The sequence below is a fragment of the Humulus lupulus genome, chromosome 1 (assembly GCF_963169125.1).
Source record: "Humulus lupulus chromosome 1, drHumLupu1.1, whole genome shotgun sequence".
Classification (NCBI taxonomy): domain Eukaryota; kingdom Viridiplantae; phylum Streptophyta; class Magnoliopsida; order Rosales; family Cannabaceae; genus Humulus; species Humulus lupulus.
In genome coordinates, this window is record NC_084793.1 from 201803764 (window position 1) to 201816979 (window position 13216).

The 13216-nt window shown below is 43.0% G+C and overlaps 2 protein-coding genes across 2 annotated transcripts; one reads left to right on the top strand and one right to left on the bottom strand.

Moving 5' to 3' along the window:
- Positions 1-1114: 1114 nt before the first annotated feature.
- Positions 1115-2926, bottom strand: LOC133827367 (uncharacterized). Its single transcript, XM_062258827.1, has 3 exons — positions 2743-2926; positions 1729-2424; positions 1115-1140 (listed from the first exon to the last, which is right to left on the bottom strand). The coding sequence occupies exons 1-3, from the start codon at positions 2924-2926 to the stop codon at positions 1115-1117; spliced, it is 906 nt and encodes a 301-aa protein (XP_062114811.1).
- Positions 2927-10312: 7386 nt separating this feature from the next.
- On the top strand, positions 10313-12727 carry LOC133802519 (probable pectinesterase/pectinesterase inhibitor 51). Its single transcript, XM_062240847.1, has 2 exons — positions 10313-11092; positions 11825-12727. Exons 1-2 carry the CDS (start codon positions 10414-10416, stop codon positions 12505-12507), a joined length of 1362 nt encoding a protein of 453 aa, XP_062096831.1. The 5' UTR covers positions 10313-10413; the 3' UTR covers positions 12508-12727.
- The last annotated feature ends 489 nt before the right edge of the window (positions 12728-13216 follow it).

A 13216-nucleotide genomic window follows, 5' to 3' on the forward strand; every position in this document is an offset into this window, starting at 1 on the left:
TTGTCTTAATAAAAATATGCCAAAAACATGCTCAAAAAGTTTGGTTTAGAAAATGCAAAACATGCTCGCACTCCTATGGGCACCATTGCCAAATTGATCAGACGAAACAAGTAAAAAAGTTGATGCAAAACTGTGTAGAAGTATGATAGGCATCTTACTCTACATTACTGCTAGTCGTCCTGATATTTCTCTTAGTGCTGGGGTTTGTGCTAGATATCAATCTGCTCCCACTGAAACTACATCTTACTGTTGTGAAAAGAATTCTAAAATACCTGGCTGGTACCACTGACTTTTGGTCTTTGGTACTCTTGTGATACTAATCTTTCTTTGGTTGGTTTTAGTGACTCTGATTGGGTAGGTAACTTTGATGATTAGAAAATCACTTCAGGTGGCTCTTTTTATGTGGGAAACAACCTGGTGTCTTGGCACAACAAAAAGCAAAACTCCATCTCGCTTTCCACTGCTGAAAGCAGAGTACATTGCGGTAGGAAGTTGTTGCACTCAACTTCTTTGGATGAAAAAAATGTTGCAAGATTATGGCCTTTGTCTTGACACATTGACCATCTATTGCGATAATACAAGTGCCATCAATCTTTCCAAAATCCTGTCCAACATTCTCGCACCAAGCACATCGATATCCGCCACCACTTTCTTCGTGAGTTAGTTGAGTCAAAACTTATTGTCATATCTCATGTTGCATCTAAAAGTCAACTTGTTGATTTATTTACAAAGGCTTTGAGTTCCCAAACTTTTGTTCACTTGAGAAAGTCAATAGGAGTTTGTATGTTTCAGTGATAACATGTTGAATTTGAAAATAAGCAAATATAGGTTGAGATTTCATCTTCTAACTTGACTATTTGCATGTGTGAGTCTTTCTTCAACTTTCGTTCCATAGTCATATGTCTTGAAGTGACGTAGGCTTGCTTATGCTCAGTTGTAGTCTTACTTGATGCTTGACTTCTCAGTCTTGGTTATTGCATTGAATTGTCTCCCCTGTTAGAGATACCTTATGTTTTAGTGTGAAAGCTACCATTGGGTCACTTTGCTATGTGTAGTTTTCTCCTTCACTTAGGATTGTGTGCCTGTGGAGAGGGCGACCTATGTGCTTGGCTCTCTAAATGCTAATTGTTGAGGGGATTTCTACAATAAAAAAACAAAAAAAAAACAAAAAATAAGGACAAAAATAATAATAATTTTGAGGGAGAGTTTGTCTGGTACTTAGCAGGTAGCTCATGATGACACTTCACACACAAATGGAGATTGACTTTCTCTGCATCTGCCTTGTTGAGGTTTATCTTGTGTCTTGTTAAGACTCACTTTTGCATATGTCATGTTTATGTTACAACATGTTATATGCCTGTTTCAACAATGTGTAGAAAGTCTTTCATTTTGTTTTGTGTCTTTTAAGTTGATGTTTATCTTTGTCTATATTGTGATTAGTTTCATGTTATTTGTTCTAGCTTAAATATTTCAAATTCGGTGTGTTCTCCTGTGTCCAAACAGTTGGTCTTACTTTTCCAAAAATTTCAAAAAAATAATTCTATTTTTCTCAAATCAACATTGTTAGAGAGTCTTTGGTTTTGTCATTTCTGTCGTTTTTTTCAATTAAAAAAAATTATACATATAATAATAAAAAAACAAATTTAAAAAAGTTATTATTAAATACTATTGGTGTGAGATTTTTTTCTCTTAAGTTTTTTTCCCTCCCAAACTCCCTCTTTCTCCAACCCGTGCCTGTTCCCTTTCTTCTCCGATGCCAATACCCAATGGCAACTGCCTCTTTGCCCTTTGTCATCGTAATTGCCTCCCCACCTTGTCCCCTGAATCCTTTGACTCCTCCGCTCCTCCCTCTCCCATTCACCCCGCTCAACCCAGATCCCTCCCTCCGCGAAACCCACCTCCCTACACCCATGAACCCAGAACCATCCCTCACTGAAACCCAACTCCCTACACCAATGAACCCAGAACCCTCCCTCACCAAAACCAAACTCCCGACTCCCATGAACCCCGAACCCACCCTCCCCGACCCCACTAACCCCACTTCCTCCCCACCTTCCGTCGTCCCTTCTCCACCGCGTGGACCCTCCCCTCCAACCCGTCCACCCTCCCCACCACTTCGTGATCCCTCTCCACCACCCCGTGCCTCCTCCCCTCCACCACCACCCAAACCCACTGGCATCGCCTCTCGCACCCGAACCCGCCAACATATCCCTTCCATTCCCTCTACTCCACCCAAGCCTACTGGTCGGGTCAAGACATTGGTTCGCAAATGTAAGCCTTCTCCCGTTGTTGTGCCCGATCCAACCCCAGTTTCTCCGCCTCCATCTCGTCCTGCCAAGAAGCCCAAGTTTGTGCCCCCACCTGCAGCAATGGCACCGTCCTCTTCTTGGTTCTCCAAAGGAAAGGATTTTGCTTCCTCTTCATCTAGAAGTAATGTATTTCTGAATGACTCCTATAAAAATCGGTTCACTGAGACTATTTCTTTGAGAAAATTATTGCTTGAGCGATGGTTGGATTACTTGGAGTTTGCTTCTTTGGGCTTGTATGACATTATTCCCTTTCATGGGTGGAAAGAGTCTGTGTTTGCTTTGCGTGTGCCATGTCCATCTTTGGTCCATGAATTTTATTCTAACTTGTCTACTGATGTTATTGATTCGGTCCGTGAAAATTTTGGGAAAGTGTTTTTGCGAGGAAATTGGATTATGTTTACTCCATCGTTTATTTCAAAATGTTTACACCTACCCTGGTTGATGAGCCTGTGTTCTCTGTTGAGTTTAATCTGGACATGGATGAGGTTGCTCACACTCTCACTGGCAACCCTTCTTTGACTTGACCTGCTTCCAATGCGGTTCTTGCTGCTGAACTCAGCCCCCTCTACCACATTTTGTATGTTGTTGCTATCTTTAATTGGCATCCCACTGCTCATAAGTCCATGGTTGGGACTGATTTGGCTCACTTTCTCTTTGCCGTGGGTTCTTGCCAGACTATCAGTTTACCTCACTGTCTGTTTCAGGTTATATTGGAGGCTGCCTTGTGGCCTGGGGTATCTTGGATTTTGCCCCTTCCTTGTCTGATTCAACGCGGAGTTCACTGTTTCTCTATTGTCCCTTCCAAAAGCTTGGACACCCGCATCTCTCTCAAAGCCATAAACTTCGCCTCCACTAGGTCCAAAGCTAAGAATAAAGGCCCCTCAATTAAGGGTCCTATGGCTGCCTCTTCCTTGGGTGTCAAACAATCCTCATGGAAGTATCGACTGTTTGAGTGGATTCACTCTCTCAGCACTGAGTTTTGGTCCTTCAAATCTGAGTTTTGATTGGCCCAAGCTTAGAATCAAGCCTTTCAGTCTGTCATTCTTAGCCACCTTGGTCTGCCTCCTCTCTCAGTCCCGTACTCCACTGTTGATGACTCCTTTGAGGAAGCACCACCATCTCAGGGGGAGCAAGTCCCTAGTCTTGCTGACACCGGACCGTGGCTCCTATCGTTGCCCCTCAGGGGGAGTTTGTTGTGCCTCTGGGCCTTCAAGTGTCGTTGGAAGAAGAAGCAACCTTCTTCCTTCAAGTTGTTGTGGTTCAACTTTGGCATGCCCTCTAAACACTGAGGGGGAGTTTCTTTAGATTTTCTTTTGTTATCTATCATTGTCTGTCGTTCTTTTAGTTGTGTTTGAACTAATTTTACTACTTGTTGCTTTTGAATATTCTTTGTTGGTATCTGATTGTATTTTGAGTAGGTGGATTTGTTATTGGTATCGCTGATATGACAATTTATCTAATTTAGTTAGCTGCTGTTATCAAATCTGTCTGTTGTTATTTCTTGTCATCTTTGTGTGCTAAAAGTATAAATCAAGTTTACTGTTCATATGCAAGCCAAAGGGAGAGTTTGTAAATGTTATTTTTGTCATGCATTGTTTTTCATGTTTAAACATTATTTTCATGTTATATCACTAAAAGACAAGTAGCACGTGATTTCTATTTCAGCACATGACTTGCTTAGCTGACTTGTCTATTTTTAGCCCTATCATATAAATTTGTTTTGTTCGTTTTTCCCTTTCCTTTTTGAGCAGCTAAAATGTGTCTTCTCCAAGAAACATTCTCTAAAAAATGTCTGAAGCATTTGTTGTTTCATTGTTCATTGCCCATGACGTTTTTGTGATTTCTCACCATTCGTCTTACATTTTCTAGTGTGAAGCTTGAAGGGATTTCAAGCTAAGTCTCAAGAAGGAGGCTTGAGCAGTAGCTGGAGGGAGTCTAGCAACATATAAAATCAGTGGGAGACTCGTTGCTTGAAGACTTTCACAAAATGAGGAGTTGTTTGTTGTTTGTAAACCAAATTAGAAGAGAGTTTTAATTTTTGTTTTTGTTGTTTGTATATGTAATTATTCTGATTATTTTAGTGTATTTTTTTCACTTCTCGACTAAGTCCCATAGAATAGGTTGTGAGAAATCATGACTAAACCATGTGAAAATGATTGTGTGATTTGTTTAATTCCTCACTTAGTCTTGATTCAAATCTTATTTTAATTTGAGAAATTGAATAGTAGCATTGGTTAAGAAACTTTCAATTATTATTATTATTATCATCCACTTTAAATTTGGATTTTCTAAAAAAAGAAATCTTTCATGTGGAGATATATCCTTCTCAGTCGTACTAGGACAAATTTCCAAAAATAAGTATGCCAAATCAAACCAGACCAAATTGGGTCGTATTCTATAAATATGTTATATGTATAGAGTCATTCACACCACTTTATGATCCACTTCCTATCTCCACGTACCCATTTCCAATCCATTCTTCGAAGTCCCATTCGTCCTCGTCTACACCATGCCCTCCCTCATCTTCCTCTCTCTCCTTTTCTTGTCCTACTCATCCGCCGACAATGATCCTCCTCCGCCAACGCCATCACCAGTCGCTGCACCTCCGGCCATCATCCAGCAGGCCTGTAAAGCCACCCGTTTTCCAGAATCATGCCAGACCACGTGATAGCAGAGCCCAACAGATGAGCCCAATTACTTTAGACCCACAACAGGCCCACGCCAGTGCAAAGAAGTGGATGGACCATTCAGCTCATGAAGCCGAAGACTTGGGGGCTCGGGAGAACATTCAGAACATCCAGGAAGAAGAAGGAGAAACCAGTCTCGGGAAAGAGAAAGAAACTGTGCGTCCCAGTCGAGCGCGTGCGAAGCCAAGATGGCTGAAGGATTTCGTGGGACTCTTGGAGTGTTGAGAGAGAGAAATAATGTAACCAAATTCTGTTATTCCTTTCTGTTTTGGTTGGAAGTATTTAGACCCAAAAAGAGGATGTGATATTTTTTTTATGCAATGAGAAATTAGTATTGGCTGGGAGTTGGGCACTGACTCTAAGAGTGCGAATTACCATAACACTGGTGCTTTCATTGGATCCATTTCATCTTCTTCACCATGAAGAACGACGAAATCGCTGCTCTGTTGCAGGCATTAGACTTGAAGTGGGAACAACGCTCTGAATTGCAGATGGAGAACTTCAAACAACTCTTGGAACAGCACACTTCGAAGACAGAGGAACGTATGGCTCAGGTCAGTCCGTCACCATCCAGAGCCGTGGGTCAAGGAGACAATACAGTTCAGGACCAAGATCGCTCGGAGGGACGCCGTTCTAATGTCGACTCGGACCCCCGTGAGCTGCATGGACTACTGAAATCGCTGCGCGTCAAGATACCTCGTTTTGATGGCACCAATGTCGACGATTGGGTTTATAAAATCAACAAGTTCTTTGATCTTCATGGAATTGACCATTCCCTACGGTTATCGGTCATTCCGTTTCATCTGGAAGGCATTCCATCAACGTGGTACCAATGGATGGAAAAGGGTGGATCCTTCTTCGATTGGGATTCCTTTTTACAGGCTCTTCAACTGCGTTTTGGCACCTCCGTTTATGACGACCCACTCGGGTGCATCTCGAAGCTCATCCAGAGAGGCAAGGTCGCAGACTAGAGAGCTGAATTTGAGGCATTAATGCCTCGGATTACTGGAGTATCGGAAGCAATGTTTCTCAATTTCTTTATATGGGGGCTCAAGTTAGAGATTCGCCGAGAATTATTAATGTTGAAACCAGTGGATCTAGCAGATGCTATGGCGAAAGCGCAGCTGTTCGAGGATCGCCATGAAGACATTTTGTTCAGGAGTCGATTCCATGATTCCCGACCACCTTCGATTTCGCGCACAACCCAGTTTTCTCAGAGTTCGGGTTCGTTTACCTCTAACTCAGGAAACCCACGCCCAGCATCCTCCACCAGTACTCAGAATACACCCATCCCATCACAGTCGTTACCCATCAAGAAGTTATCCCCAGCTGAGTTGAAGGAGAGACGTGACAAGGGTCTCTGTTTTACGTGTGATGAGAAGTTTAATTTCGGCCATAAATGTAAGAACAGAATGTTGATTTTGTGTGGCTACGATGAGGAGGAAATTGACAACAGCCAGGACACCTATATTCAGGAGTTAGAGGAGAGTACTGAAGAGGAAGTTAGCCTGAATTCGCTGTCCAATTCTATGAACCCGCGAATATTCCGTATCATGGCACAACACGGCAAGGAGACATTAGAGGTCTTAATTGACACCGGGAGCCACAATAATTTCATCCAGGAAGCACTTGTCTCTCAATTACAGCTGAGTTCCGAGGACACCAAACGCTTCAAGGTTTATATGGGCAATGGGAATTTCTTACTGTGTTCGAAAATCTGCAAAGGGGTGGAGTTGAGTTTACAGGGTCATCGTTTCGAAGTAGACTTATACGTGTTACCAATCTGCGGGTTGGATGTCGTTCTTGGTATGCAATGGCTCCAAACTTTGGGTCCTTGTGTTCATGACCACAAAGCTCTCACTATGGAGTTTAATTGGAAAGGCAGTCGCATTCAACTAGCGGGTTCATCAGAAGTGGCTGCTCATCAACTTTCCTTTACTCAATTCCATGTTATGATACGGGAAGGCGAAGTCAAAGATGTTTTTAAACTGGCGGCGATTACCTCAACCCCCACCTCCGATGATGTCCATCAAGCACTCGTGGATGAGTCCACTGACCCGAAAGTACAGCAGCTGTTATCCACGTTCTCTGAAGTCTTCACCACTCCTACGGCATTACCACCTCCGAGAATGAATGATCACAGAATTTTCTTGCAACCCGGTTCTGCCCCTGTGAATGTCCGTCCTTACCGGTACCCATACTTCCAAAAGGATATCATCGAACAGTTGGTCAGAGAGATGCTTGCTGTGGGGTTCATTCGGCCTAGTACGAGCCCGTACTCTTCACCAGTTTTGTTAGTTAAAAAAAAAGACGGGACGTGGCGCTTTTGTGTGGACTATCGCGCCTTGAACGGAATCACTGTCAAAGATCGATTTCCGATTCCCACCATTGATGAGCTGTTAGATGAGTTGGGGCATGCTACCATCTTTTCAAAACTGGATTTACGGGCTGGGTACCACCAAATCAGAATGGACCACCGGGATATACATAAAACGGCCTTCCGCACACATGACGACCACTTTGAATTTGTAGTCATGCCTTTCGGCCTCTCCAACGCCCCGTCGACTTTTCAGGCCACAATGAACCAGCTGTTCCGCCCCTTTTTACGGCGTTTTGTGACTGTTTTTTTCGATGACATTCTTATTTACAGCCACTCGGAGGAGGAGCATTCTCATCATTTAACGTTGGTTTTACAGGTACTACGTGACAACAGGTTTTACGCTAAAGCCAGCAAGTGCCAATTCTTCCAGCGCACTATTGAGTATCTTGGTCATTTGGTGTCCGCCAATGGAGTTCAAGCCGACCCCGAGAAGATTCGCTCCATGGTTGATTGGCCCTCTCCACGGACAGTCAAACAGTTAAGAGGCTTCTTGGGACTAACGGGGTATTACCGTCGATTCGTCGCTCACTATGCAGCCATTACAGCCCCTCTTACCGAACTACTCAAGAAAGACAACTTCCATTGGACTACGGCCGCATCCTTGGCATTTGATCGCCTGAAACAAGCCATGACAACTACACCGGTGCTGAGACTTCCTGACTTCTCCAAGGACTTTGTCCTTGAAACAGATGCATCAAACGTGGGTATTGGGGCCGTGTTGATGCAAGACGGACACCCCCTAGCTTTTTTCAGCAAGAAATTGGGCCCTAGATTCAGAGGGGCTTCGGCCTATACTAGAGAAATGCGCGCCATACTCGAGGCAGTGGCTAAATGGAGGCAATACTTGCTGGGTCGCCACTTTATCATTCGAACCGATCACAAGAGCCTTCGCGAGATGTGTACCCAAGTTATTCAGACCCCGGAACAACAATTATTTCTTCAGAAATTACTGGGATTTCAGTTCTCCATTGAGTATAAGGCAGGCAAATTGAATTCGGCAGCAGATGCTCTTTCTCGCGTGGACGAAACACCAGACTCCGTTATTCGGGTGGCCATGAGTTCAGCCAGATTTGAGTTCTTGGATGCATTAAAACAGGAAAATGTCACTTGTCCGGATTTGCGCAATCTTCATGAACAGTGGCAGCGAGGCTTGTTGGATAACAACTTATATTCAGTCCAGGAAGGGTTGTTGTATTTCAAGAAGCGTCTGATGATTAGTTCGCATTCTTCGCTGAAAACACAGCTATTGAATGAATTCCATGCTTCTCCTATGGGGGGTCACGCTGGGGTTGAACGGACTTTCTTCAGACTTGGAGCTAATTTTTTTTGGAAAGGAATGCGGCAGGAGGTCCGAAACTTTGTTCAGTCTTGCCTTACTTGTCAAACTGTGAAATCATCTACTACTGCCCCATATGGTCTATTACAGCCGCTTGAAATGCCAGAGCGAGTTTGGGAAGATTTGGCCATGGACTTCATTGTGGGCTTACCGAAATCGCAAGGAGTTCAAAATATTTTGGTAGTTATTGATCGTTTTACCAAGTATGCCCATTTTGGAGCGCTGCCTCACAATTATACCGCAACTAAAGTCACCGAACTCTTCTCCAATATGGTCATACGGTTACACGGTATGCCTCGCACTATAGTTTCTGACCGTGACCCGATCTTCACCAGTGCCTTTTGGAGAAAGTTATTCGAACTCATGGGTACCAAGCTGAAAATGAGTTCTGCTTATCATCCGCAAACGGACGGGCAAACAGAGGTCACCAACCGATACCTCGAACAGTATCTCCGTGCTTTTATTGCTGACAACCCGAAACAGTGGAGTAAATTCCTCACCTGGGCAGAGTATCACTACAACACCAGCTTTCATTCCGCTATTGGCATGACACCTTTCCAGGCTGTATATGGCCGAGAGCCTCCATCTATTCCTGCTTATCACCGCGGAATGACAACAGTTCAGGCTGTGGAACACGACTTGCTGTCTCGCGATGAAATCCTTGCCAAACTTAAAGATAACTTGACTCAGGCGCGGAATAGAATGCAGTTGCAAGCCAATAAGCATCGCACAGATATTCAGTTTCAGATTGGTGATTTGGTCTTGGTCAAGCTGCAACCATACCGTCAAGCCACTGTAGCGCATCGCTTCAATTACAAACTCTCTCGCCGTTTCTTTGGTCCATTTGCAGTACTCGCTCGAGTCGGGAATGTGGCGTATACTCTCAAATTGCCCCCCTACAGCAGGATACATCCCACCTTCCATGTATCGCTGTTGAAACCGTTTCATGGTTCGTTGGATAATACTTGCTTTCCGCTTCCAGAATTAAGCGTGGCCAACAAACCCGTGATGCTCCCATTAGCCATATTGGCCAGTCGTATTCTGTACTCCAACAACATTCCCCGCCGCCAAGTGTTGGTCCAGTGGACTCTCAGCACCCCTGAAGACGCTACCTGGGAGGACTTCGATACGTTCATACAGATGTATGATTTACTCAACCTTGCGGACAAGGTTGTGTTTGAGACGGGGGGCAGTGATAGCAGAGCCCAACAGATGAGCCCAATTACTTTAGACCCACAACAGGCCCACGCCAGTGCAAAGAAGTGGATGGACCATTCAGCTCATGAAGCCGAAGACTTGGGGGCTCGGGAGAACATTCAGAACATCCAGGAAGAAGAAGGAGAAACCAGTCTCGGGAAAGAGAAAGAAACGGTGCGTCCCAGCCGAGCGCGTGCGAAGCCAAGATGGCTGAAGGATTTCGTGGGACTCTTGGAGTGTTGAGAGAGAGAAATAATGTAACCAAATTCTGTTATTCCTTTCTGTTTTGGTTGGAAGTATTTAGACCCAAAAAGAGGATGTGATATTTTTTTTATGCAATGAGAAATTAGTATTGGCTGGGAGTTGGGCACTGACTCTAAGAGTGCGAATTACCATAACACCACGCTGGCCGAGCCTGGTCGGCTGGGACCCAACCCGACTCCTGTTCAGGTTATCCAGGCTGCGTTGAAGGTCTCATCGGACAATCTCCAAAAGGCGAATTCAATGGTCGGGTCGATCGCCGAGTCATCGAGTGATAGCTTGAACCGAACAAGGGCCGTGAAGAGCTGCCTGGAGGGGTTACATAACTCTGACTACCGAATATCTCTGGCCAATGCCGCGTTGCCAAGTGGAAAGACGAAGGACGCACGGGCGTGGATGAGCGCAGCGCTGATGTACCAGTACGGCTGCTGGTCCGCGCTCAAGAACGCGAACGACACCCAATTGGTGAACCAGACGATGTCGTTTGTCAATTCCTTGACCGAACTTTCAAGCAATGCGCTGAGCATGGTGGCGTCTTACGACGACTACGGAGACGACATGTCCACGTGGGCCCCGCCCAAAACAGAGCGGGACGGATTCTGGGGGAGGGGTTTCGACGGTGGGTCAGAGCTTTGGTCCCGGGGCGGGTTCCCGTCAAAGTTGACGGTGGATGTCAAGGTGTGTAACGAGGGGAGAGATGGGTGTTACAAGACAGTGCAGGAGGCCGTTAATGCTGCGCCCGATCTCGGCGTTAAATGGTTCGTGATCCACATAATGGCCGGGGTTTATGAGGAGACGGTGAGGGTCCCACTGGAGAAGAATAATGTTGTGTTTTTAGGGGACGGAATGGGCAAAACTGTTATTACTGGGTCATTGAACGTTGGCCTTAAGGGATTTACCACGTATGATAGTGCTACAGTTGGTGAGTTCTATGATTTCAATTTATTTATAAATCAATTATTATTGTTTGTTTTCATGCTTTTTAGTAAGTAAGAACATAAGTTATTAAGATGGGAATTATTTATTTTGGAAGTAATATTAAGTTTACTTACATAATACACTAACTTATATTCATATATATTAATTTTGTCTTTATATATGATGACGTTTTATATCATTCTGAAACTTTTTCTTTGAATTAATTTCATGAATGTCAATAATTTTAACTTGAATTTTGAGTAAGGTAAAGTTGATGAAGGTAAAACTTTCAAGTTTCATGCAATGGAAAGATATATTTGTTACTTCTACTCTAAAACAGAACTCGTTTTGATGGAATAATTTATATGCTTTCACATCCTGCCAGTCAAATATTAATTGATCGATTAACAGTTCCATAGAAGGAATGATTTTATCTCAAACTCTATCAATTGATATGTGCTTTTTTCTGGAATTTATATGATTTTATTTTTTCAATAAGAAAAAGTAATACAAAATTTTAAAACTAGTTAAGCAATACACAAATTTTAAATAATATATGTATTTCATAATCTGCAAAATTGAGCATTTGATGACATTTGAGGGTTTAGTGAGTAAAGTTTTGATGAGTATGAGTTAATTACATAATATATTTTTTTTTCATAATTTCCAAATGATTTTTTTTGTAAAAGTACTTAAACTGAGATGAAAATATTATTAATATATTTGTTTGCAACAGGAGTTGTTGGTGATGGGTTCATGGCCAAAGGCATAACCTTCCAAAACACAGCCGGAGTTGATGCACACCAAGCTGTAGCATTCAGATCACTGAGTGATCGTTCAGTGATTGAGAATTGTGAGTTCTTAGGCAACCAGGACACTCTCTACGCTCACTCACTTCGCCAATTCTACAAATCATGCCGCATCCAAGGCAACGTAGACTTCATATTCGGAAACTCTGCTTCCATTTTCCAGGACTGCCACATCTTAATCGCGCCGCGACAAGCCAATCCAGAGAAAGGCGAGAAGAACGCACTGACGGCGCACAGCCGGAGGGACCCTGCACAGTCTACTGGCTTTGTTTTTCAGAATTGCTCAATGAATGGCACTGAAGAATACATGAGGTTGTATAAGAGCAACCCAAAAGTCCACAAAAACTTTCTGGGAAGGCCATGGAAAGAGTATTCGAGAACAGTTTTCATACGCTGTAACATGGAACAGCTAATCGCGCCTCAAGGATGGTTGGAATGGGACTCGGATGCCGGTTTGAAAACGCTGTTTTATGGCGAATTCGAAAACACTGGAGCAGGGTCGGAATTATCTCAGAGAGTACCATGGAGTAGCCGAATTCCAGCTGAACATGTTAATACGTATTCAGTTCAAAACTTCATCCAAGGACAAGACTGGATTCCTACAAATTAATAATAGGAGCTCCATATATTTCAGATATCTCTATACCCAAATTTAATTCAGACCTTCATTGAAAAAATCACAATATTTTGACACCTGGTCATTAGTACCTAGGAAATAATTTGTCAGGGATTGAAGATTTTGAGTCCAAATTATTACTAGTTTATATTTGACGGGAAAAAAAAACAAAGTAACAAAACCAAACCGTTATTAAAACAATTTTCGTTTATGTTATTTAAGATGCTAAGCAAACGGTTCAACCTAAGCCAATAATACTAATAATATCAGGTTTTGTAGATTTGTGCCACTATTATCAATATACATATTGTTGATGTCCAAAATTTGCTTGGATATTTCTCGAAAGTGATATTTCTTTTCCGGTGGCTTTAGACCCCTTCTCCCATTAGAATTTTGAATTTCTGAAGTGAATAAAGTATTTAGGGTTACCTGCAAAAAAATTTTTTGACGCCTAAGGGAGTCGAGTGTTTATTGCAAAGTAACAATAGAAAAATTAGAGTTGCCTCTCTTGTTCCCAACATTGGCTATTTATAGCAATTGAGAGGAGAGTCATGGATTAGATGGAGAAACATGATTGGTTGTTGAATAACTAACTTTCCTCTTCTAACCATCTTCTTTTAAAGATCATTTTAAAAATAAAATAAGAATTCTTTTCTACTTCTACAGGAAGGGCTTACTTTCTCTCCGCGCAGAAGTGATCTTT

What these genes read in the sequence shown, in the direction of transcription:
- LOC133827367 (XM_062258827.1), bottom strand. Translation starts at nt 2,926, where the DNA reads ATGAGCAGTGGGATGCCAATTAAAGATAGCAACAACATACAAAATGTG. An exon ending in ACACAGGCTCATCAACCAGG is followed by an intron (nt 2,425 to 2,742) that starts GTAGGTGTAAAC and finishes CATTACTTCTAG; the next exon opens with ATGAAGAGGAAGCAAAATCC. An exon ending in AAGAAAGGGAACAGGCACGG is followed by an intron (nt 1,141 to 1,728) that starts GTTGGAGAAAGA and finishes TTTTTATTGTAG; the next exon opens with AAATCCCCTCAACAATTAGC.
- LOC133802519 (XM_062240847.1), top strand. Translation starts at nt 10,414, where the DNA reads ATGGTCGGGTCGATCGCCGAGTCATCGAGTGATAGCTTGAACCGAACA. An exon ending in GTATGATAGTGCTACAGTTG is followed by an intron (nt 11,093 to 11,824) that starts GTGAGTTCTATG and finishes TGTTTGCAACAG; the next exon opens with GAGTTGTTGGTGATGGGTTC.